This window comes from Bos indicus, chromosome 5 (assembly GCF_029378745.1).
Source record: "Bos indicus isolate NIAB-ARS_2022 breed Sahiwal x Tharparkar chromosome 5, NIAB-ARS_B.indTharparkar_mat_pri_1.0, whole genome shotgun sequence".
Classification (NCBI taxonomy): Eukaryota; Metazoa; Chordata; class Mammalia; order Artiodactyla; family Bovidae; genus Bos; species Bos indicus.
Window position 1 is genome coordinate 82,498,848 of NC_091764.1, and position 22,102 is coordinate 82,520,949.

Sequence of the window (22,102 nt, forward strand, 5' to 3'; positions counted from 1 at the left end):
CTATTACATAGACTGAAAATTTATTAAAACTATAAGACCTTTAATTTTGTCTGAAAATTCATCTAGACAATAAGAAATAATTTTGAAAACTGGAAACTGATTACTTGCCAATCATATTAATTTTCACATTAATATATGCCTTAGCAGAAAATTCTAAATGTATATATGTGTGTATATAAATATTTGTATATATATACTTACATACAGGTACATATATGGCAGTGTATTTATTCATTCAGAATGTAGTCACCAGACCACTACCAAAGTGATGGTGATAAAATACTTTCCACATTAAAAAATCATGCAGGCTGAGTAGTTTTTATTCAAATATGTGTTTTAAAATATATATTCCCAAGTATATTAATTTTTGAAAGGGCACTTAAAAAATTCACAGTAAAGCTTCCATAATCTCATCTGGAAATAATTACAATCAACATATTAGTGGGTCTCCCCTACACGTCTTTCATAGAGATGCATCTGTGTGCGTGCTTAGTTGCTCAGTCGTGTCTGATTCTTTGTGACCCCATGGACTGTAGCCTGCCAGGTTCTTCTGTCCATGAGATTCTCCAGGCAAGAATACTGGAGTGGGTTGCCATGATCTTCTCCAGGGGGATCTCCCTGACCCAGGGATCGAACCTGCATCTCTTGAGTCTCCTGCATTGGCAGGTGGATTCTTTATTACTGAGTCACCTGGGAAGCCCAGCCATCTATCTAGATACATAAAAACAGCTTTGACTATTTAATTTAGTCATGGGGGGTGGGGGGGAGTTGTGGAGCATGGAGGGTATTTATATAGATTTGTGTTCTATATTGTGTACATATTGATATAAATATATAAAATAAAATTCAGATGACAGTGTAAAATTTTTCATGTCTTGTCTGATTCACTTAACACTATAACATAAATATTTTCTCCTAGCTTTAAATATTCTTGAAGAACATAATTTTTAATGACTAAATAGTGGCCTGTTGGTTAGCTATGCTATAATTTATTTAATAATTTTATATTACTAGCTATCTCAATATTCTAATTTTTCAATATTATAAATAGTGTGCCTAATACCACTGTGGTCCATGCATCTTCGATTATCCTCCTAGGATAAAACTTTGGTAGTCAGTCTTATCTGACTCTTGGCAACCCCATGCATTGTAGCCTGCCAGGATCCTCTGTCCATGGCATTCTCTAGGAAAGAATACTGGAGTTTGTAACCATTCCCTTCTCTGAGGTATCTTCCCAATCCAGGAATGGAACTCAGTTCTCCCACATTGCAGGCAGATTCTTCACTGTCTGAGCCACCAGGGTAAACCTTCAGATGTACAATGTATGGATAACTACTTTAAGGCTTCTGACTCATGTTGCCAAGTTTCCCTCTTTTAGAAGACTCAACAATGATCATTTTCTAGACTTTGAAAAGAGTTTGATCTACCTGTGAACTATTTTATTCATATGATGTATTTTATTTGAGGTTTCAATAATATTTTCCAGCTTAAAAAAGATAATACATACTGTATAGAAGACTTAATAAAATTTATGAAGAGATGCATATAAATGTTCCAAATTAAAAAGGACCACTAAGATAAAAGCTTAATCAAAAAGCTTTTGATTTTCCTTAGCACTGTCTAAACAAATAGCTTTGATGACACTTTATCAAAAGTACTTTCACATGTGTTATTTGATTCTGACAGCATTTAAGAATCATGTAGTTATTCAGTTCAGTTCCGTTCAGTCACTCAGTCATGTCCGACTCTTTGCGACCCCGTGGACTGCAGCACACCAGGCCTCCCTGTCCATCACCCACTCCCAGAGTTTACTCAATCTCATGTCCATTCAGTCGGTGATGCCATCCTTTGCCATCCCCTTCTCCTCCCACCTTCAATCATTCCCAGCATCAGGGTCTTTTCCAATGAATGAGTTCTTCACATCAGGTGGCTGAAGTATTGGACTTTCAGCTTCAGCATCAGTCCTTCCAATGAATACTCAGGACTGACTTCCATGTAGTTATTACTCTCCCCATTTTACAGATGAAGGAATTGAGGCCCAATAAGGTTACTGCTCAAGGTCATAGACCTAACAGGAGGCCAGTGAAGCTTATTCTATGTAGGCTCATATGCCTTTCTCTATGCCTCTCTCATTATCAGCCTGCTCTGTGGTATAAAATTAAACAGCCTTTTTGAAGCAATAGAGAGTGTTAGATTAAGTCAGCTTTTTTTCCCCCTCTCTTTTCTGCCTGACTTCACATCTAAGGATTAAAGTAGAGAATAATGATATAGGATGAATGATTTTCTTCCTAATGACCTGGAATTATATACACATATGCATATGTGCTCAGTTGCTCAGTTATGTCCTACTTTTTGCGACCCCATGGACTGTTGCCCACCAGACTCCTCTGTCCATGGGATTTCCCAGGCAAGAATACTGGAGTAGCTTGCCATTTTCTTCTCCAGGGGATTTTTCAGATCCATGGATTGAACCCATGTCTCCTGCATTGGCAAATGGATTCTTCACCACTAAGCCACCTGGGAATCCCCATATATAGATATGCTGCTGCTTAGTTGCTTCAGTCGTGTCCAGCTCTGTGCGACCCTGTGGACTGCAGCCCGCCAGGCTCCTCTGTCCACGGGATTCTCCAGGCAAGAATACTAGAGTGGGTTTCCATGCCCCATCCAGGGGATCTTCCTGACTCAGGGATCGAACCCGAGTCTCCTGCATTGCAGGCAGATTCTTTACTACTGAGCCACCAGGAAAGCCCCATATATAGATATATATTACTTCAATTTCAAAAGGTAAAGTTTAACTTTTAAATCATGCTTTTGCTTTTATTATACATATCTTAGCAAATTAACTCACTGGCTAAATTTGCCTCCTTGATGAAATCCAAACCGACTGTACTTAAGAAATCAAAATATACTTTAACGGTCCTGTGCAGAACAGAAAAAAGGCATGATCTCATTAGTCAAACAGTTCATTCCTTTGCAACATGAACCTAGACAATTAGTAAATTTGCTCTTTGTATGTTTTCCTCATGCTGGCATTTGGTCTATAGTAAAGATATTTTTACTTATGAATTTTAATAAGCTCACTGATATTAATAACATTCACATTACTCAGATGCATTTTCTTAGTGTAGCTTCTTATACTAAGTAATATAACTTTTTCAAAACACAGTGGAGGTGTCCTTGAAAACTACTTTCTCTGCATTTTGAATGAAATGTAGGCCCTCCTCATAAATCAAGCAAAAACAAATGAAATTGGAAGCAAATACGGTCAAAACAACTCCTCCGATTTGCTCCTTTCCATGACTTTCTCATTTTTGAAACTTTCTTCCTTTCCCTTCTGCAATACCATGCTCATTTTACAGCCCCATCTCCTCACATTTTGGGTAGGCGCCCCTCCTCCCTGAGCCTCCCCCATCTTTCCTGCACCCATACCTGCATCCATGCCAGTCACCGCTCTTATTCCTTTATACATTAACAATGTCTGAATCTCCATCTCCAGGCCATGCCTCCACTCTGAGTTCCAGACCCTTATATCCAACTGCCTACTTAAAGATTCCCATAAATGTCACATTCTCCTTGTAGCCAAAACTGAATTCATCATCTTCCCCTCAATATCAATGAGTGAAATACCATCCTTCATCCACGTCCAAGTCAGAAAATTTGGATGCTTCTTAAATTCTTACTCTTCCTCATGAACAAGAGTGAATCTTAGAGATTCTCTCTTCTGAATGTGTCATAACGTGTCCCTCCCTCTCCAGGCCCTTCCTGCCCAGGCTACTGTCTTGGACCAGTGCTCAGAAAACCTATTCCCCAGCAATCGTCTCTCTGCTGTTTTCTCTGCCTGATGGATTTTCCTCTGTCAGCCCATCCTCCATACTGTTTCCTGAGTGCTCCTTTAAAAATACAAATCTGTACCACTTCACACTTACTAGGATAGCTTTTTTTTTTTTAATGGAAAATAACAAGTGTCAGCAAGGATATGCAGAAATTGGATCCCTCACACATTTCTGGTGGGAATGTAAAATGGTGAAGGTACTGTGGAAAAAACAGTTTGGTGGTTCCTCAAACACTAAACATAGAATTACCACCTGACCCAGCAATTCGACTTGTAGGTATATAATCAAAAGAAGTGCAAATTGAAAGCAGAGACTCAGATACTCATGCACCAACATTCACAGCAGTATTATTCACAACAGCCAAAAAGTGGGAACAACCCAAATGCCACCAACAAATGAATGGATAAATAGGATGTGGCATATACATACAATGGAATATGATTCAGACATAAAAAATACTGAAGTTCTGCTACATCGCTACAATGAAGGTGAAACTTAAAAACACTACACTAAGTGAAATAAGCCAGAGATAAAAGGACAAACTATATGATTCCACTTAGATGACATATCTAGAATAGGCATATTCTCAGAGCTAGAAAGTAGGCTAGAGGTTACCAGGGGCCATGGAAAGGAAGGGAGAACCACTGTTTCATGGGTACAGTGTTTCCGACTGGGGTGATAGAGAAGTTTTAGAAACAGACAGTGGTGATGATTGTACAACATTGTGAATGTAATTAATGCCACTGAATTGTACACTTAAAAATGGTTAAAATGTCAAAGTTTATGTTACATATATTTTACTACAATAAAAAAGCTTTTTCAAAAGTGCTGCTAAGTCACTTCAGTCGTGTCTGACTCTATGCCACCCCATAGACGGCAGCCCACCAGGCTCCCCCGTCCCTGGGATTCTCCAGGCAAGAACACTGGAGTGGGTTGCCATTTCCTTCTTCAATGCATGAAAGTGAAAAGTAAAAGTGAAGTCGCTTAGTCGTGTCTGACTCTTCGTGACCCCATGGACTGAAGCCTACCAGGCTCCTCCATCCATGGGATTTTCCAGGCAAGGGTACTGGAGTGGGGTGCCATTGCCTTCTTCTCCTTTGCACTTTAAAAGCACAAAGGTAAACAAAAGTTTTAAAAATGTAATCTGATCAAGTTCTCAAAATGCCTCCATTTTCCTTATTGCATTTAAGACACTTTCCAGGCTTTCCTGATGGCTCAGACAGTAAAGAATCTGCCTGCAATGCAGGAGACCCCGCTTCAATCCCTCAGTCGGGAAGATCCTCTGGAGAAGGGAATGGCAACCCACTCCAGTATTCTTGCCTGGAGAATGCCAAGGACAGAGGAGCCTGGTGGCTACAGGCCATGGGGTTGCAAAGAGTTGGACACGACTTAGCGACTAACACTTTCATTTTACTTTTTAGTTTCTTTAGCAGACATTCATAACCTAGTCCAAATTTATCCCTCAAGCCTCACAGCTTACCCACCTCCTGGTGTGTCCTCTGGTCTACTGTGACAATTACTTGTTTCCTGATCAGCAGTGCGCTGCTTCATACTCTATGCTTCTGCAGAGTGGTTCCTACTGCCTGAAATACCTTCTCTACTTCTGCTCTGAATGGCTCATACCCATTTTTCATTCAAAACTTAGCTGCTGTCAACGTTTCCAGGAAGCTGTTCTTCTGATCTCATTATTATCTAAGCACCCAATTTGCCTTGCTGCCATAATACCTAGGGTCCCTCTTATGGAAATCATCATGATATGTAATAATTCTTTGTATCTTTCCCATTTGTACAAATTTATTGTGCCTTATATATGTCTTCCTCCTCGTCTACTGGATATCACGTTCTTCAATTCAATTCAGTCGCTCAGTCATGTGTGACCCTTTGCGACCCCATGGACTGCAGCACACAGTAGATATGTTGTAGATACTCAATAAATGTTTAATGTAGACATCACATTGTAGATACTCAATAAATGTTTAATGATTGCATTCCAAGGAATCTTCATCAATGACCCTTTTAAAGAAGCAGCACTCCATTCAAATCCAACGGTGCTGCAGAAAGGGTGAAACTTCTCGCACATTCTCTTCTGTTCAAAAATATCCAGTGTTTGGAGGCTGCACCAATGAAATCAACCTCATGCTGAGTCTCTGGCAAGGATGCTGCACATCAGTACTTTGTAAAATTCATGAAGCATTTTGACATCCCTTATTTCATTAGAATGGAAAATGGTGAGATGAAAGAAGGATTGGGGCAGAGTGGAGAAGTTCTGGGATAGATAATGAGCAAATCAGGGGGTGTACACTCACTTTCTGCTGCCACTCTATGTGCTCTTCAAGTAGAAATTATGTCATGTGAGAGTCCAGTACTTACCTGCTGCAACTGAATGCTGACATTTCTACCCTTGTTGAAAGGAGACAGGTAAAGGGATTCTGAGAAAGTTTTTCCATCACTTTTTCTTTCATGATTCCTGACCTGGAAGGGAAGAGGCCTTGGGTCATCCCTACCAGATATGCTGGAAAATTGGACAGCATGGCTGTCTTCATGTGCTAGAAACACCCTCCCCTGTCCAGCTGCAGACAGACAGGAAGTAAGGTGTAAATGGGAAACCACTACACTGACAATTAGGCATTTCAACTAGCTGGATAATGTTGGGCGAGATACTTGATGTTTCTGAGTTGTAGCTGCTTCATTTTCTAAAATGTGTGTAATAAATAATCTTTAGGGTTGCCTTCTACCAGAAAGCCATTATCTGTCAGTATATTGTCACTATGTTTTCTAGGGCTTCAAAATCAATGCAGATGGTGACTGCAGCCATAAAATTAAAAGATGCTTGCTCCTTGGAAGAAAAGCTATGACAAATTTAGACTGTATTAAAAAGCAGAGACTTTGCCGACAAAGGTTCATATAGTCAAAGCTATGGTTTGTTCCAGTAGTCATGCATGGATGTGAGAGTTGGACCACGAAAGAAAGGTGAGCACCAAAGAATTGATGCTTTTGAACTGTGGTGTTGGAGAAGACTCTTGAGAGTCCCTTGGACAGGAGATGCAACCAGTCAATCCTAAAGGAAATCCACCCTGAATATTCATTGGAAGGATTGATGCTGAAGCTGAAACTCCAATACTTTGGCCACTTGATATGAAGAACTGACTCATTAGAAAAGACCTTGATGCTGGTAATGATTGAAGGTAGGAGGAGAAGGGGACGACAGAGGATAAGTTGGCTGGATGTCATCACCAACTCAATGGACATGAGTTTGAGCAAGCTCCCGGTATTGCTGATGGACAGGGAATCCTGGCATGCTGCAGTCCATGGAGTTGCAAAGAGTCAAACACAACTGAGTGACTGAATTGAACTGATATTGAACTGATATTTCTAGTATTTCCCTTGTCACTGCTCTCATTTTTCCATTCACTCTCAAAACCACTGTAAGGTCTCACCATGGCCCCTTGGGACATGTGTGACACAAATTCTATTGTGTGACTCTAGTCTCACTTGAAAGTCATATTCTTATTTAAATATTAAGAAAGAACAATGGTACTTATGATTCTAAAGAAAAAAGAAGAAAATAAAAAGGACTAACAGTCATTTCTAGCTCAAAGTGAATGAGGACTGTATGCATGCTAAGTCTCTCTAGTCATATCTGACTCTGCGATGCTATGGACCATAGCCCACTGGTCCCTCTGTCCATGGGATTCTCCAGGCTCCAAGAATACTGGAGTGGGTTGCCATTTCCTTCTCCAGGGGATCTTCCTGACCCAGGGATCAAACCTGCATCTCTTACGTCTCCTGCACTGGCAGGCAGGTTCTTTTACCACTAGGACCACCTGGGAAGCCCAGAGCCACCTGGGAATGGGACTACCACCTGATAATTAAGGATGTAGAACAGCAAACAGTTCTAGGTAGACTGTCACTTGATCAACTGTTCAGTTCAGTTCAGTCGCTCAGTCATATCCAACTCTTTGCGACCCCATGAATTGCAGCACGCCAGGCCTCCCTGTCCATCACCAACTCCCGGAGTTCACCCAGACTCACGTCCATCGAGTCAGTGATGCCATCCAGCCATCTCATCCTCTGTCATCCCCTTCTCCTCCTGCCCCCAATCCCTCCCAGCATCATAGTCTATTCCAATGAGTCAACTCTTCGCATGAGATGGCCAAAGTACTGCAGTTTCAGCTTTAACATCATTCCTTCCAAAGAAATCCCAGGGCTGATCTCCTTCAGAATGGACTGGTTGGATCTCCTTGCAGTCCAAGGGACTCTCAAGAGTCTTCTCCAACACCACAGTTCAAAAGCATCAATTCTTTGGCACTCAGCTTTCTTCACAGTGCAACTCTCACATCCATACATGACCACTGGAAAAACCATAGCCTTGACTAGATGGATCTTTGTTGGCAAAGTAATGTCTCTGCTTTTGAATATGCTGTCTAGGTTGGTCATAACCTTCCTTCCAAGGAGTAAGCGTTTTTAATTTCATGGCTACAATCACCATCTGCAGTGATTTTGGAGCCCCCAAAAATAAAGTCTGACACGGTTTCCACTGTTTCCCCATCTATTTCCCATGAAGTGATGGGACAAGATGCCATGATCTTCTTTTTCTGAAAGTTGAGCTTTAAGCCAACTTTTTCACTCTCTACTTTCACTTTCATCAAGAGACTTTTTAGTTCCTCTTCACTTTCTGCCATAAGGGTGGTGTCATCTGCATATTTGAGATGATTGATATTTCTCCCAGCAATCTTGATTCCAGCTTGTGCTTCTTCCAGCCCAGCATTTCTCATGATGTACTCTGCATATAAGTTAAATAAACAGGGTGACAATATACAGCCTTGATGTACTTCTTTTCCTATTTGGAACCAGTCTGTTGTTCCCTGTCCAGTCCTAACTGTTGCTTCCTGACCTGCATTCAAATTTCTCAAGAGGCAGGTCAGGTGGTCTGGTATTCCCATCTCTTTCAGAATTTTCCACAGTTTATTGTGATCCACACAGTCAAAGGCTTTGGCATAGTCAATAAGGCAGAAATAGATGTTTTTCTGGAACTCTCTTGCTTTCTCTATGATCCAGAGGATGTTGGCAATTTGATCTCTGGTTCCTCTGCCTTTTCTAAAACCAGCTTGAACATCTGGAAGTTCATGGTTCATGTATTGCTGAAGCCTGGCTCGGAGAATTTTGAGCATTACTTTACTAGCGGGTGAGATGAGTGTGATTGTGCAGCAGTTTGAGCATTCTTTGGTATTGCCTTTCTTTGGGACTGGAATGAAAACTGACCTTTTCCAGTCCTGTGGCCACTGCTGAGTTTTCCAAATTTGCTGGCATATTGACTGCAGCACTTTCACAGCATCATCTTTCAGGATTTGAAATAGCTCAACTGGAATTCCATCACCTCCACTAGCCTTGTTCATAGTGATGCTTTCTAAGGCCCACTTGACTTCACATTCCAGGATGTCTGGCTCTAGGTGAGTGATCACACCATCGTGATTATCTTGGTTGTGAAGATATTTTTTGTACAGTTCTTCTATGTATTCTTGCCACCTCTTCTTAATATCTTCTGCTTCTGTTAGGTCCATACCATTTCTGTCCTTTATCGAGCCCATCTTTGCATGAAATGTTCCCTTGGTATCTCTAATTTTCTTGAGATCTCTAGTCTTTCCCATTCTATTGTTTACCTCTATTTCTTTGCATTGATCGCTGAGGAAGGCTTTCCTATAACTACAGTTGAGGAAGGTCAACTGTAGTTATTTATAATCATCCACTTTGTTGGAAGAGACTAAGAGGATACAGACAATCAAAAACAGTATATAATCTTTATATACTTTTATGTATACAATCTTCATATACATTTTATATGTGGCTTGGGAAGTGTGTTGGTCCTTACATTTGAATAACACTGATTCTGCCATCTTGGAAACTAAAGCTAAATTATAAAGTGTACTAGGAAGAACTGAGTTAAAAAGAGTTGGATATTTCATTACATCCTCATCTTGTCCCCTACTCAGGACTTTTCCAGTCATTCATGATGAAGAATGGTCATCAACTTTCATGTTCATGTAAAGAAAGTACCAGCTTAAAATGAATTGCTCTAGATTGTTATATTTATCTTGCCCTATTATTTTCACTATAAAAACCCTATGTTTGGGGAGATCATTAAAGACTATTTGAGACTGCAAGCTGCATTAGGCAACAAAATGAACAAGGAGATAGAAAGTATTCTCAACATTGATTTTATTATCTACTTAGCTTAATAAACATGGAAAACAAGAGTTTTAATTGATTAAAGTTGCCACAGATAACCAAGGGTTGGTTGTTACATAAATGATGAGTAAATCAAGAAGCAAGTTGTGATTATTTTCAGCCAAACATGCAAGATGTTTTCCTCAAGGTTAAGTATTTCAATTAGAAAGGCAAATATCTTAACTGTTAAGCAAATTAACCTCAAGTTCCTATGTCTTTCGGATCCCAGCTGACCTCCTTGGATAGCTAATAACCATAAGAGTTGGATCAGTCAATGACAGAGGTAGCAGCTGGGTGGTTAAGTAATCTACCCTGTCCAAATTTTTAATTACCATGAATTTAAAACAATAATTTTAAAATAATCTTTTTCTAAAGAAGATATATATATATATATATATATATATATATATATATATATATATATACACACACACACATACAATAGAATATTACTCAGGGATAAAAAAGAATGAAATAATGCATCCTGCTGATATGACACATGGATGGACCTAGTGATGATCATACTAGCAAAGTAAGTCATAAAGAAAAAGACAAATACCACATGATATCACTTATATGTGGAATGTAAATATGACACAAGTGAATGTATCTACAAAACAGAAACAGACTCACAGCCATAGAGAACAGACTTGCAGTTGCCAATTGAGAATTGAGAATTTGGGACTAGCAGATGCAAACTATTATAGACAACCTAGAATGGATAAACAACAAGGTCGTATTGTACAGGTCAGCACAAGTACTTAACATCCATATATTAAACCATAATAGCAAAGAATATATATGTATATGTATAACTGAATCACTTAGCTATACACCAGACACCAACACAAAATTATAAATCAACTACACTTCAATTAAAAAAAATAAAAAGAAACTAAAGGTTTTAATAATGTTTAAAATGTAATATTTTTCTTTTTTCCCTAGGGTTGAAGATTTCCTGGGGTTACAGGAACAAATTCACTTACTGCGATGGGTCTGAATCACTCCGTCTTCGTTTCCTTGGCAACTCTGTCATATGTGGGCTGAAGGATCCAGTGTCTATTGGTTTAGTCCAGGGGCTTAGATGACTGGAAACCACGGAAGCAATGCACTGGTTCCCTTCCATCAATACTTTACCTGTGAGACATAAACTGCAATAACGCATCTATTTGAAACATTAATTTCCACTTTAGAGATTTATATCTCATATTTTAAATGGCTTTATACTTTGATGTTTTAAAATGTGAAGTAAACAATAAAATGGGGGACTTCTCTGATGGTCCAGTGGTTGGCAATCCCCTGCCACATGCCACAGTGTACACAACTTAGTGGCCCAACTAATCTCATGTGCCACAACAGCTGGGCCTCTCCTCCAGAGCCCACTTGCCACAAATACTGATGCCGTGTGCCCTAGAGCCTGCACTCTGCAACAGGAGAAGCCACCACAGTGAGGAGCCAGCACGCAAGTGGACAGGAGCTCCTGCTCACCTCAACTAGAGAAACCTACAGGTAGCAATGCAGACCCAGTGCAGCCGAAAATTAAATGATATGGAGTGAAAGACTAATTATACACAACCAAATACTAGTTAACAATCTATTGTTAGTCTGTAGCTTTATTTTCCCTGTCTAATTATAAAAATATATATATGGATATTGCAGGAAATATGGAAAACACAAAAAATTGGAATTGAAGGGGGAAATCCAAATTTCACCAACTAATGTTACTATTTAGAGTGACTTCCTTTTAGAATTTTTTCTATAGTTGTTTTTATAGTAATTGAAATCATAGTGAAGGCTGAGCGCTGAAGAATTGATGCATTTGAACTGTGGTGTTGGAGAAGACTCTTGAGAGTCCCTTGGACTGCAAGGAGATCCAACCAGTCCATTCTGAAGGAGATCAGCCCTGGGATTTCTTTGGAAGGAATGATGCTAAAGCTGAGACTCCAGTACTTTGGCCACCTCATGCGAAGAGTTGACTCATTGGAAAAGACTCTGATGCTGGGAGGGACTGGGGGCAAGAGGAGAAGGGGATGACAGAGGATGAGATGGCTGGATGGCATCACCGACTTGATGGACATGAGTTTGGGTAACCTCCGGGAATTGGTGATGGACAGGGAGGCCTGGCGTGCTGCGATTCATGGGGTCGCAAACAGCTGGACATGACTGAATGACTGATCTGATCTGATCTGATGATAATAACCTTACAGTGTTATCACAAATTCTTTATAGATGATTCTAATGACTGCATAATATGCTATCATGCAGCTGTGTCATAGCTACTTAACCACTCTTCTATTGTTGGAATCCACGTTTGTTTTTATTTTTTTCACCATCATAAATATGCAGTGTGCTTTTATCTATGTGTATAAAACTTTTAATCTACTGGCTAATTTTTTTCATCTACTTATTTCTTGTGGATAGTATCCCAGAAATAGGTTAACAAGGTCACAGGACATGAACATTTTTAGTCCTGAATTGACTAAAATTCAATTAAACCTGAACTGACTTAGAGGGAAATTTTAACCCTTAGTGTTTAAAAAAAAAAGATTGAAATTTAATGAGCTAATCATTTATTTTAAGAAATCAGGAAAAGATTCCTAAAATAAATCTAAAGAATTAGGTGAAAGGAAATTGTTAAAATAACACTAGAAATACTGAATTAGAATACAAATTAGTACAGATCAAAAAAGCTAAACATAGGTTCTTCCAGATTGGAAACTCTAATAACCCTATGGCAAGACTTTTTTTCAGTTCAGTTCAATTCAGTGGAATGGCAACCCACTTCAGTATTCTTGCCTGTGAAATCTCCTGGACAGAGGAGCCTGGAGGTTGCAGTCCATGGAGTTGCAGAGAATCAGGTATGACTGAGTGACCAACACTTCCATTTTCATAGAAGAAGAAGGAATTCTTTGTCCCTCAACTCTTTTTATAAGGTTTACATAAATTTGATATTAAAATTTGACAATGGCAGTACAAGATAGGATAAGTATAGGCCTAATCTCATCTATGAACAAATATATAAAAATCTTAACAAAATCTTAACAAAAACTCAGAAATGTATAAAAAGAATAACCCATCATGACCAAGATGGTTGTATCTCAGGAATGTAATACTGGTTTAATATTAGTAAATTTACGAATATAATTTACCACAATAAGAGCTCATTGAAAAAATATGATTATTTTAAAAGCTTCAGAAATACTAACGAAGAAACATTGAAAAAATCTTTTTACAATCAGAAACAAAAACATTAAACAAAACAACAACAAAAGAACACCTTTCCACACTGTATTATTAATAGAAGACCTATCAGTGGAATAAGGCAAGAAACTATACTTGAAGTATAAGAATTGGAAAGGAAGAAAAAATAATATCCTTATTGGGAAATGCTATGATTGAGAATATAGAGAACCCAAAATAATATAAATTATTAAAATTAGGGAGTGGATCGAGGTTGCCTGTATGTATGTAAAGTCAGTACACAAAATCAGTCTTTCTATTCACCAGAAAATGATACTTAAAAAATATAATTTACAATAACTTCAAAAAATATAGAGTACCTAAACAACAAATGTACAAGAATAAATGTATAAGCTAATAAAAATGTATAAGGTCCTTCTGGAGAAAATTATAAAAATTTATTTAAAACATTGAAAAAGATTCAAATAAATGGAAGAATACACCATGTTTATGGATGGGAGGCCTCAATATCATAAATATTTCAATTCTCCTAAAATGGATGTATAATTCCTCTTAAAATATTGTCTTTTTTGGTGGAACTTCAAAAGCTGAATATAAAATATATATGGTAGTGCAATGACTTATGAACAGCCAAGGGAAATGTGGGAGGACTGGGCCTCTCATATATCAAGCATTATAAAACATTTTTTATTAAAACAGGGTGGTATTGGTGTGGAGATATAGACAGACCAAAAGAAAACCATGGAGAGCCCAGACACATAAATATGGACATCTGCTAAATGTCAGAGGTGGAATTTCAAATCAGCATGAGGAGTCCAGCTTTTTAACAAATAACCCTGTGCCAACTTATTTTCTCTATGAAAAAGAATAAAGTCAGATCCCTTACCTTATGCCAAATATAAAAACCAAACCAAATATAAAAATTCAATTCAACTAGATTAAAGACCTAAACGTAAAAGGCCAAAATTGACAGAGAATACTCTGAAAGAGACAGAATAAGCTATTGGTGTAGAAAGAATTTCCCAAACGTACAATGTAAAAACAATAAAGGAAAAGACTGACTAAAATCGTCTTAAAATTAAGTTAATATTCATCCAAAGGCACTATAAAGAGAAGGAAACTAAAAGTCACAAAACGGCAGAAGATATTTGCTACACATATAAACAAGAAAGGGTTACTATGTGGACTGTATAAAGAATGCCATTGCATCAATAGGAAAAAGACCAATACAACAACCCAGCAGAAAACTGGAAAGACTTTAATGGGCACTTCATAAAAGAAATTCCAATTATCAATACAAAAATGGAAAGATACTCAATTTCATTAGTAATCAGGAAAATCCAAAGTAAACTCCAGTGACATACTACATACCCATCTAATGGCTACAAATGAAAAGTTTAATGATACCAAGTGTAAGTGAGAATGTAGAGCAATGGAAACAGAAATGGAAAGCTCTGTTGGTGGGAAAATAAATTGCTACAAGTACTTTGGAAACTATTTTTGCATTCGTTTTATTTTCACTAATAAAGTGAAACATATGTAAATAACACGGTTTAGTGTTTCATTCCTAAGTATAAGGAGGAACTCTTATATATCTTATGACAGCAGTCTGTAACTATTTCCACACCAGACACTGTTTTCATGGAAGACAAGTTTTCCATGGACCAGGGGTGGGGGATGATTTCAGTATGATTTAAGCACATTACATTTCTGGTGCTCTTTATTTCTATTTTGTAGCAATCTCAGGATATTCTGCCTTGACTTTAGGGTTAAGGTTCACGCCCCTGTGAGAACCTAATGCTGCCCCTGACCTGACAGGGGGCAGAGCTCAGGTGGTAATGCGAGGGATGGGGAGCAGCTGTAAATACAGATGAAACTTCGCTCATTCACCTGCCACCCACCTCCTGCTGTGCAGCCCAAGGTGGGGGACCTCTATCTTAGCAGACATGTACAAGAAATACCTTCACAGCATGGCTTGCAACTAAACAACAAAAATTAATGAGAAAACTAGAAACTCTTTAATTTCCTTCAGCAAATGGATAAATTGTTTATTCACTGGATAGAATACTATGAGTAGTAAAAATGAATGTAGTACTGATATATTTGAATGAATCTCAATAATGCTAGGTTAAAAAAAAGTGCCTATTAATTGTCCTCAGTTTTTTTTTAAAAACATCTTGTTTTCTTTCATCTTTATTGATATTTTTGAAGGGTAGTTAGCAAGTATTGTATAGATTGTCTCTCAGTTTAGCTTTTTCTGTTATTCCCTGATGACTACATTCAGGTTATGCACTTTTTTCAAGAACACCAGAAAATTGATGCTATGTCATTCTCAGTACTAAGTGCTTTCACTTTAAATTTAATTGCTTCTGGTGTTTTTGGTTGCTTCATTAGGATCCTGCTCTTTAGGATGTCAAATGGTGTTCAGCCCATGGAATCAACAAAAAAAGAGGCAGGGGGAAGATTTATGAGATCCTCTATCTGGTTGTAAGCTCCAACACTGGAAGCTTTTAGTTTTCAGGACCATGTCATCTTTTTAGCTCCAAATCTTAGCACAGGGCCAGACATACAGTTTTTAGGGTTTGTTGAAAGAATGAATCACCTTTCATTTCATTACCCACAGACATTCAAAAGAGAAACTGAAAGGAGTGGAAAGTTGGGATTTCCAGATTCACATATTTGGGCTGCTGGGAATGATGAAATTCCCACAGTAAAGAATATGCAATTTCCCTTGGTACCTACCTCACAAACAAGGAGGCCTACTCCCTACCATTACTTCATTTTTATCATTTTTCTTCCACAAAAGGAAAAAAAATGCACCTGATTATCTTCTGAAAGAAAAGACACTATGTGGCATGAGATTTGTCAATTGGAAGTAGCTTTCTGAAATAATAAGCAGCAGCTGTTTCACAGGTTTGTGCTAATTTGTTACAATGGAAACCAAATTCTGCTTCTTACCACTGACAAGTTACTGGAAGATGCTGAGACACACAATAAAAATGAAATACTAATTGGCACTACAGGAAAAATACCAACTGGCTATAAATATACAAATTGTGAAAAAGCTTTTACTAGGCAGAGTAAAACACTGTATTATTTCACAATATTTATTAAGAGTCGGCCCAGGTAGACAATATGTCTAAAAGGGTTAAGATTTAGTACCTGAGCTCAGTTCAGTTCAGTCCAGTCACTCAGTCATGTCCAACTCTTTGTGACCCCATGGACTGCAGCACACCAGGCTTTCCTGTCCATCACCAACTCCCAGAGCTTACTCAAACTCATGTCCATTGAGTCGCTGTGCCATCCAACCATCTCACCCTCTGTTGTCCCCTTCTCCTCCTGCCTTCAATCTTTCCCAGCATCAGGGTCTTTTCCGAAGAGTCAGTTCTTCGCATCAGGTGGCCTGAGTATTGGAGTTTCAGCTTCAACATCAGTCCTTCCAATGAATATTCAGGACTGATTTCCTTTAGGATGGACTGGTTGGATCTCCTTGCAGTCCAAGGGACTCTCAAGAGTCTTCTCCAACACCACAGTTCAAAAGCATCAATTCTTTGGCACTCAGCTTTCTTCACAGTCCAACTCTCACATCCATATATGACCACTGGAAAAACCATAGCATTGACTAGACGGACCTTTGTTGGCAAAGTAATGTCTCTGCTTTTCAATATGCTATCTAGGTTGGTCCAAGAGAATGCACTGGTCATAGCAAACACCCTCTTCCAACAACACAAGAGAAGACTCTACACATGGACATCACCAGATGGCCAACACCGAAATCAGATTGATTATATTCTTTGCAGCCAAAGATGGAGAAACTCTACACAGTCAGCAAAAACAAGACCAGGAGCTGACTGTGACTCAGATTATGAGCTCCTTATTGCCAAATTCAGACTTAAATTGAAGAAAGTAAGGAAAACCACTGGACCATTCAGGTATGACCTAAATCAAATCCCTTATGACTATACAGTGGAAGTGAGAAATAGATTTAAAGGACTAGATCTGATAGATAGAGTGCCTGATGAACTATGGACCGAGGTTCCTTTGGGATAGATGAAATTTAATCTAAAGTCAGGGGTGTTGGAATTTTAACCTGACCTGTGGAGCAGAGAGGTTGAAAATGCTTAACTCTTGCTTGATAGCCATGTTGCCTGACTTCCTGGGAGTCTGTCTGGCCCCTTTCCATAAACAGTTTTTTTTTTTTTTTTCAATCCTTGTAGCTCTTCAGCAGGAACTTATTACACTATCATCATAAGTGAAGTTGGAGAGTCACAGCTTCAGCTATTTTGACAGGCTTCCAAAAGTGAAGGCTTTGATCTCCATCACCCAGAGAATCTCAGAAGCATCTCTCCCTTTTCTGCTACCCCACCTCATACAGAGCTCTGAGGAGCTCCTCAGAGTGAGCTCCTTCTCAGATAACGGGCACTCTCTACTTAGCTCATTAACAGGTGATGTGAGGCAGTTATAAGAGGATACAATTCTTCCTTAGCACCTACTTAGATGCTGTTATAGAGTGAGTGCATCCTACAAAATTCATATGATAAAATCTAATCCACAATGTGATTATATTTGGAGATGGGGCCTTTGGGTGGAGCCACTCAAAGATCCTGAGAGTGAAGCTCTCAAGACTGGGATTGTTGTTGTTCAGTCACTAGGTCGTGTCCAACTCTTTATAACCCCATGGACAGCAGCATGCCAGGCTTCCCTATCCTTTACTATCTCTCCGAGTTTGCTCAAACTCATGTCCACTGAGTCAACGATGCCATCAAACCATCTCATTCAATGTCACCCTCTTCTCCTCCTGTCCTCAGTCTTTCCCAGAATCAGGGTCTCTTCCAGTGAGTCAGCCCATTACATCAGGTGGCCAAAGTATTAGAGCTTCAGCTTCAGCATCCTTGAATGAATATTCAGGGTTTATTTCCTTTAGGATGGACTGGTTTGATCTCCTTGCTGTCCAAGGGACTTTCAAGAGTCTTCTCCAACACTACAATTCAAAAGCATCAATTCTTCAATGCTCAGCCTTTTCTATGGTTCAACTTAGGTACTAAAAAGCAGAGACATCGCTTTGCCGACAAAGGTTTGTATAGTCAGAGGTACGGTTTTTTCAGTAGTCGTGTACAGATTTGAGAGTTGGACTGTAATGAATGGGAATAGTGCTGTTATCAGAAGAGGCTGGAGAGCTGCCTCGCTGTCTTTCTGAGGTGACAACGAGAAGCTGGCCAGCCGCACCACCACAGCACTGTTTCCAAAACCCAACCACACTGGGACCCTGACTTCAGACTTCCAGCCCACGGACCATGAGAAATAAATTTCTGTTGTTGACAAAAAACAAAATAAAAATGATGATTATGAGCTTTATAAATATGGAAAATGTTTATGTACTGTTTAATTTAAAAAGCAGCATGAAAGACACAGAGACTACATAAAAATCAAGAAACAAAGATAACTATTGGGTTGACTAAAACATTCATTCGAATTTTTCCATAACATCAGATGGAAAGCCCTGAATGAACTTTTTGGCCAACCCAATATTTTCAGGGGAGAAAAAAGTCTAGAAGGAACACAGTGAAAGTTTTTCAATTATTTTGTCTGAGTGGCCAATCAAAACTCTTTTTTCCTTCTACTTTCCTGCATTGTTCTAAATTCTACAAGTATCATGTCTTACTCTTGTAAGACATACATACATACAGCTCAGAAAGAAAAAAGAAAAGAGATTTTTTTTCTCTCTCAGAAAAAATAAAAGAGAGATAAGAAAGCCTTTTAAGTGAACAATGCAAGAAATAAAGGAAAAGAATAGAAGGGGAAAGACTAGAGATCTCTTCAAGAAAATTAGAGATACCAAGGGAACATTTCATGCAAAGATAGGCACAATAAAAGACAGAAACGGTATAGACATAACAGAAGCAGAAGATATTAAAAAGAGGTGGCAAGAATACATAGAAGAACTATACAAAAATATCTTCATGACCCAGATAACCTGATAGTGTGATTACTCACCTAGAGCCAGGCATCTTGGAGTGTGGAGTCAAGTGGGCCTTAGGAAGCATCACTACGAACAAAGCTAGCGGAGGTGATGGAATTCCAGTTGAGCTATTTCAAATCCTGAAAGATGATGCTGTGAAAGTGCTGCACTCAATATGCCAGCAAATTTGGAAAACTCAGCAGTGGCCACAGGACTGGAAAAGGTCAGTTTTCATTCCAATCCCAAAGAAGGCTAGTGCCAAAGAATGTTCAAGCTACCACACAATTGCACTCATTTCACATGCTAGCAAAGTAATGCTCAAAACCCTTCATGCTAGGCTTCAGCAATATGTGAACCATGAACTTCCAGATGTTCAAGCTGGATAGAGAAAAGGCAGAGGAACCAGAGATCAAATTGCCAACATCTGTTGGATCATAGAGAAAGTAAGAGAGTTTCAGAAAAACATTGATTATGCTAAAGCCTTTGACTGTGTAGATCACAACAAACTGTAGAAAATTCTTAAGAGATGGGAATACCAGATCACCTCCCCTACCTACTGAGAAACCTGTATGCAGGTCAAGAACCAACAGTTAGAACCTGACATGGAACAACAGACTGGTCCCAAATAGGAAAAGGAGTACCTCAAGGCTGTATACTGTCACCCTGCTTATTTAATGTATATGCAGAGTACATTGTGTGAAATGTTGGGCTGGATGAAGCACAATCTAAAATCAAGATTGCTAGGAGAAATATCAATAACCTCAGATACACAGATGACACCACCCTTATAGCAGAGAGCAAAGAGGAATTAAAGAGTCTCTTGATGAAGGTGAAAGAGGAAAGTGAAAAATCTGGCATAAAGCTCAACATTCAAAAATCTAAGATCATGGCATCTGGTCCCATCACTTCATGGCAAGTAGATGGAAAAACAATAGGAAAAGTGACAGATTTCACTTTCTTGGGCTCCAAAATCACTGTAGATGGTGACTGCAGCCATGAAATTAAAAGACACTTGCTCTTTGGAAGAAAAGCAATGACAAACCTAGATAATATATTAAAAAGCAGAGATAGTACTTTGCCTACAAAGGTCTGTATAGTCAAAACTATAAGCCCTGGAGGAGGAAATGGCAACCCACTCCTGATTCTTGCTTGGAAAATCCGATGGACAGAGGAGTCTGGCGGGCTACTGCATAGGGTCAGCAAAGAGCTAGTGACATGACTGAAGCGACTTAGCAAGCATGCATGATTTTTCCAGTAGTCATGTACGGATGTGAGAGCTGGACAATAAAAATGGCTGAGCACTGAAGAATTGATACCTTCAAACTGTGGTGCTGGAGAAGACTTGAGAGTCGCTTGGACAGCAAGGAGATCAAACCAGTCAATCCTGAAGGAAATCAGTGGAAGGACTGATGATGAAGCTGAAGCTCCAGTACTTTGGCCACCTGATGGGAAGAGCCAACTCAGGAAAAGAGCCTGATGCTGGAAAAAAATTGAATGCAGAAGGAGAAGGGGACAACAGAGGACGAGATGGTTAGATGGCATCACCGACTCGATGAGTTTGAGCAAACTCCAGGAGATGGTGAAGGACAGGGAAGCCTGGCATGCTGCAGTCCATGAAGTCACAAAGACTGAGTTAGACACGACTGAGCTACTGAACAACAACAACTAGAAAACAGTAAGTAGATCAATATGGCTGGATATAGCATGAAACAGGAGATCAAGCTGGAAGAATAGACTGTGTTAGTTTGTGGGGGGCCTTGTATGTCTCACTAAGCAGTTTGAACTTGATTTCCAGGTACCAGAGAGCTAGTGAAGTTCCCTAACACTGCAACTCAGTCCCCTACATTTCTTGGCTAGTTATCACTAAAGCAGGAGGCACATTTGCACTGTTTTCCAGGAACTAGTTTCCCATTATAAGCTATAAGTTTCATCTTAATGCAGTCCACATATGCCCAACCTGAATGGCTCACTTCTTACATGGGTTCCTATTTATTTCTGTAGTGAAGGTTGTACTCAAAGCTATTCCAGCCTGGCTGGGAAAATAAGGCTTTGCTGCCAAGCATGGACATGGAAAAATCAACAACCTTTCACATGAGAATTAGGGTCCCACCTAACAATGATACAACATCAACGTATCACAGAAAAATTCACTTCTCCTACATAAACTAGAGGGAGGAAATTCTATTCTCTTGGCCTTGACTTCAAGAAAAGAGGTGGCTTTACTGGCCCAAGATCAGTCAATTTCTAGGGAGTTATGCAGAAAGTCAAGAAAAGGAATAAGTAATATCTACAACATTCAGCAATTGACTGTTGAACAACATGGGCTTGAAATGCAGAGGTTTACTTATACTCAGATTTCTTTCACTAAAGACATACCAGGGTATTAAACAGTCTGCAGTTGGTTGAATCCATGGATGCAGAACCATGGATACAGACAGCAGACTCTAAAGTTACACATGGATTTTTTATCATATTGGGGGTCAATGCCCCAACCCTCGCTGTTATTCAAGAGACAACAATAGTAAAATAGTGCGTCACAGAGTACATGATGGGTAAGAAAGAAGGAGACACCAGAAGAGGTTGAAAGAATAGGCAGGTGGCTAGAATGTTTGTGTGAGAGTCATAAAAATACAAGACCACGGTCAGTAGGGAAAAGTTCAGAGGTAAAGCATTTGCAGCTGATTCAAGAGCCAAGTAAGAGGTGCCCAGGGATGGCCCAGGTGGTGCACTGGTAAAGAATCCACCTGTCAAGGCAGGAGATGTGGGAAGATCCCCTGGAGTGGGAAATGGCAACCCGCTTCAGTATTCTTGCCTGGGAAATCTCATGGACAGAGGAGACTGGTGGTCTTCAGGCCATGAGGTCGCAAACGAGTCGGACATGACT

The 22,102-nt window shown here is 39.3% G+C and overlaps 1 protein-coding gene across 2 annotated transcripts in view; it reads right to left on the reverse strand.

The window, feature by feature from the left end:
- BMAL2 (basic helix-loop-helix ARNT like 2) overlaps positions 1–22,102 on the reverse strand; it is a 100,547-nt gene that overhangs the window by 59,291 nt on the left and 19,154 nt on the right. The window contains exons 2-3 of one of the 2 annotated variants that reach the window (XM_070789919.1): positions 11,045–11,195; positions 6,204–6,305 (exon numbers count right to left, since the gene is read on the reverse strand). In XM_070789919.1, coding sequence (XP_070646020.1) covers positions 6,204–6,305; positions 11,045–11,195 — 253 coding nt within the window. The remainder of the gene's footprint in view (positions 1–6,203; positions 6,306–11,044; positions 11,196–22,102) is intronic. The other variant, XM_070789918.1, reaches the window with a different exon arrangement.